The 5,030-nt window shown below is 33.2% G+C and overlaps 1 protein-coding gene across 1 annotated transcript; it reads left to right on the top strand.

Annotated features, from left to right (window-relative positions):
- Nucleotides 1-407: 407 nt before the first annotated feature.
- On the top strand, nucleotides 408-4,709 carry LOC112031680 (uncharacterized protein At2g39795, mitochondrial). Its single transcript, XM_024064397.2, has 3 exons — nucleotides 408-705; nucleotides 1,026-1,372; nucleotides 4,329-4,709. Exons 1-3 carry the CDS (start codon nucleotides 544-546, stop codon nucleotides 4,498-4,500), a joined length of 681 nt encoding a protein of 226 aa, XP_023920165.1. The 5' UTR covers nucleotides 408-543; the 3' UTR covers nucleotides 4,501-4,709.
- Nucleotides 4,710-5,030: the final 321 nt, after the last annotated feature.

Genomic DNA, 5,030 nt, shown 5'->3' with positions numbered 1-5,030 from the left:
GTGGTCTAAATATATTTTCTAAACTAATGCCATTATGCATTTGTTAACTTTTCCATTAAATGAATAAGTCTAAACTTGTAATATTCCAGCTGGACTTCTATTATAAAATTTATTTGATTCAAGTTTTAATTAGTTCAATTTGTTTATTGATCATTTTAGAAAAAATTTAATACTACTTTAATGAGAATTATAAAATGTAGTAAAAAAATCAACAAATTTTTTTTCCTTTTTCTATAAAGTTTTTTTAAGAATATTTTGAAATCCAGTTCCGTTAAAGCATCTGTAAATTTTTTGCATTTTATTTATTTATTTGTGATTTGTGACTTGGATTTGAATGCCCATAATTTTCAAAAATGCTAACTAAAAAAAAAAAAAGATTATAGTAAAAGAAAATACTAGTATCTATCTACTACTCTACACTACAGTACAGCCCCAAGCCCTCCAAGCAAAGCAAAGCAAAGCAAGGCCTTTGTACGAAACTCGAGTCTGGAAATCTGCAAATTTTGTGCCTGCTGCATCAGAAAGAAACACAAAAGGCAGGAAATGTGGAGGAAAACATTTTCCATACTTCGCCAGCCATGTCTCAGCATAGCTTGCCGCCGCCACTCTTCCACCAACACCACCGTCTCCTCCGCCGTCAACTCCATGCTCCTCCGCTCCCTCAAAGACCACTATCTCGAAGTCTCCAAAATGGTTCCTCCCCCTGTAAGTACCTCTCTCTCTCTCTCTCTCTCTCACACACACACACTCAGAAGGGTTTTTGAAGAAGGGTTTTTCATATTATTAACTAATTAGGCTAATCCTAAAACCCTTCTCTCTAAAACCCCTATATTTTTAGTGGGTTTTAGTTCTTGTAGTCAAATAAGAGATTTGGGTTCGAACCCGTCTAAATTATAAAGAACATTCATTTAAACCATAGAATTTTTATGTATCTATAAAAAAAAATGTAGATTTTTATTTTTTATTTTTTTATGTAAGCTCTTATAATAAGGGACTGCTATTAATTAATCAAATGAATAATACAGAAGGTGAGCCCTCCGGCTTCATTCACAATCTTGGCAGGTGCCTTAGATGGCAATGGTCCAGTCCTCAAAAGGACTTTCAACGACAATGAAGAAATCAACATTTCCGTTATGCGATTAGCTAACATAATCCCTGCTGGTAATGGTAATGACAATGATGATGATGATGACAGCATCAATCAGTTGTTTCTTCATGTCAACGTGTCGAAACCCGGGCAGCAGGATTCTCTGCACTTCCTCTGTGGATTGTATCCGGATGCATTGGGGATTCACTCTGTTTCGATGCGGCCTAAGGCTGAGAGTTCTGGCATTCTTGTCGTTCCGTCTCAGTATGCCGGGCCAGTTTTCGAGTGAGTTGGAATAAAATTCTGCCTTTGCTTTGGTTGTTTTTCATTTAAATGTGATTGTTGTCATTGGCTTATTTTGTTTGGTACTAATTCGTTGTTGGATTTTGGTTGAAAACTTGAAATGACACATGTAATGAGTAAATAAACAATTACAAGTACAATTATAGTTTAGCTCGCTTGTAGAAAAAGAAACAATTAATAAAAGGACAAATAAGTTGATGCCAAACGAATGAGTAGTTGGTTTTTAAGTATGTAGGAAATGTTTTGTTCGAAGTGAGTTGAGAATTAGGAAATGTTTTGTAAAGATGTGATTTTGAGTCAAAGCTCTGTTATTGGAGAACAGGGAATCATTTTCCCGTACCTGGTGTGGGAATTCAGTTGATTTTAACTAGTACATATGGAAATTTCTCTAAAGCAGTCATGTTACCATTTTTTAGATGGATTGCATACAACTCAATAGATTATTGCCTTAGTTTATTAGGGTGTCCATTTGATGAGGTCTTATCTCCTTTCCAGTTGCGTATTCATCTAATTAGGTCTTTGTTTTTTGCAAAAAAATTAAGATACAGCAATAGCTACCATAACGTTTGAGGTCCTAGGATATGAGACTGTGTCTTGATGGATCTATTTTGGAGGAAGTTGAGACTGGTTGGTTTTTGTGTTGGATAAGTCTAGTTTATCTTTTAAAAGGATTGAGCTTTGAAGAAGATCGTAAATGGAGTCAAGATTTCTTGTTTGGGTCAATTGAAGGAACATGCTAATTGTTGAGATATTTAAGTTGTGAATAACATGGTGGAAAATCATTGACAAGAGAAATGTGATTGCAAGACTTGCAGGGGAATCCCTGGATAAATACACGCATAAGTAATGTTCTGCAAAGTGTGTACAAAAACTGGCAGTAAGAGTTGTTTTGATCGTAGTTAGTCCCATAATATAGAACAATTTATGAATTTGGATATATTTTTTTATTGTAAGTTACACACCCATCCAATGGGTCTTATGGGTTCCATCCCATATAATGGGAGAAGGAAGTGTCACTTGAGCAACTATAGCTCATTGGCGATGAAATAGGGGAATTATCTTATCATTTTCCTTGGATTGTTTTGACTTTAACCATCTTTCGTAGTTATTATCAGAAAAGGTTAAAATATAGTAATCTTCCTAAAATGTCAATAACTTTAGTAAAATTATACGACTTTACCAAGTGGATCTTGAACCCACGACCTCACCTTCATCCCATAATCATGGTAGGAGGAAGTGTTATCTGAGCTAGAGTTCATAGCTTGAAGTAAGCGTAAAATAGGAAATTGAAGAAATGTCCACATGTATGTATTTTGGGATGTCCAAAAAAATAAATTATAAGTATTTAAATTAGGATAGAGGGAGTATCATGTTTTTTGAGTGAAAAATTACACATGTATTCAATGAGTTTGAACCCACAAATTCATCCTTTACCTTGTTTATGCAAGAAGAGATGGTGCTCATTTCAGCCATAGCTCCTTAACATCAAAATATTATCATATTTATTAGCTTTTTAAATAAGATTGATATTCTGTTTAGAACAATATCCAAAATTTGTCAAAAACAATGGAAATAGGCTCCCAATATTTTGAATATTTCATTTGTTTTTGACATAATTGAGATGCATCTAAAGAATATATTAGTTCTCATGTTGGGATTTTCTTTCAAAGTGGCATAAAGGGTGTGCATCTCTTGTACATGAGGTCTACACAAAAGGTACAGTCCAAAAAGTCTCATTAAACCTACAAGAGGAAAGCGTCTAAAAATATCAGTTGAAAAAGTGGAAAAGAAAAAAATGGTCGACAGAGAAAGTAAATAAGCTCCTTATGAATACATATTTCGTCTCATGCAGTGGAATTTGAAATGATTGTTAATAATGAAATTCTACTATTGAATTGGCCACCATATGATGTTTACTTAGCATCCTCTTTGCCAAAATGCATTATATTAGTCACACCTTTGAATTTAATTCGTTTGTTTTGTCTCAATATATATTTTGAACATTCATTTTATTTGCTTCTCAACATTGTTGATAATGAATATAAAGCTTCCCTAATGGAACAATTGCTAACTTTTTGCATCTTAAAATCTGTATTTGGCAGTAATTTGTCAGAAAATGTTTATTGTGTAAACATCTAATGACTTTATGCAGTATATGTTCTGAAGGCTTCTTTTCTAACTGCGAGAAACTCGTCTGTCATGTGGCATGGATATTCCTAGAAGGGATCCATACCCTTCTTGTATACTTATTGGACAATAGTTGGACTTTTCGTGCACTTCCTGATATGTATATGATGTTTCACAGATGTTTCTGGTATCTGAAATCTGTAACTTTTTACACATATTTTATTCTTTCGATACTCTTTTTAGTATTTGATAATGTCAATACAGGTGCTAGATTTTTTTACCTATCCAAAAGATTAATATTGGATGATCTTTACGAACTGGGATATGACCTAAACAGTGTAGAATTAATATAGTTGCAAGTAAAATCGTCAAAAACGATATAATTAACAATCACATGGTATAAATATGGACCAGTTAACAATTAAACAAACAATGATAGGATTCTTATTAGTGTATCACCATCGTATTATATCCTAGCTTTTAAAAAATTGCTCAACATATTCGTCTTTTATCGATAACTGTATCCTGTATTCATTTCCACTCTTCTATACCCCCCTCCTTATGAATAGGTAATTCTAAAAGTGAAATCTACTGTGGTCTTTTTAAATTTTATGGGATAATATTTTGTCAAAACAATTTCCCCATGCATTTTCTACATCATCCAATTGTACTCAATGGCCCTATAAAATGGTTTGTTTGAGCATATGTAATATCTTTTTTTTAATTCTTACTTTCTGTTGAATTAAAATTTGATTGTGTAATTCAATGTTGGTTAACCTATATTTGGCTCAAATTGTTTGTCAATTGACAGAGATCTTGATGAAAGTATGAGGGATGCACTTCACAGTTACATAGATGAGCGAGGAGTAAATGAGAGTCTCTTTCCTTTCCTTCAAGCATGGCTTTATGTGAAGGACCACCGGAATCTCATGCGTTGGTTCAAATCAGTCGGCATCTTCATTAATGAAAGCAAGTTGTCTTAAGCTAGTTAACAGGAGCAATTTTCAAATCAAAAGTTAGTCATATGTCTCCAATTTGTTTTACTGGTAGATGCTAATATATGAGGGATATAGTTTTGTTAAAACTATGTTAGCACACACTAATATTTTTCCTGCTGTTTTTGAATTATAGATGTTATACATTTAATTGGCCTAAATTACAATTTCATATGTGAATTGGTCTTCTTCCTTTTTGCAATGTGTCATTTTGCATTGTATAATTGGTGCCCTGCCCATGCATTAATACGAGCTCTTGTTATCCTTCATGGTACTTGATTTTCCAATGTATGATGCTTATCATATAATTATTTCCAAGTAGAGCAAAATTCTCCTCCAGTGTGCTTGGTGATTTCTAGAAATTTATGTTACTCTGTCTAGGTGGATTTAGTAGTGATAGATTAATGCCTCCTTTTTAGTAATGCCTATTTAGTCATATTCTATAATTGAATTCATACCACCAACATTAGATTGATATGGACAAATTAGGGAATAGAATCACATTTACGCTTAATTGT

Source organism: Quercus suber, unplaced genomic scaffold, assembly GCF_002906115.3.
Source record: "Quercus suber isolate HL8 unplaced genomic scaffold, Cork oak 2.0 scaffold_537, whole genome shotgun sequence".
NCBI lineage: Eukaryota > Viridiplantae > Streptophyta > Magnoliopsida > Fagales > Fagaceae > Quercus > Quercus suber.
The sequence above is the reverse complement of the archived record's forward strand: the minus strand, read 5'-3'. Positions and strand labels throughout refer to the sequence as shown.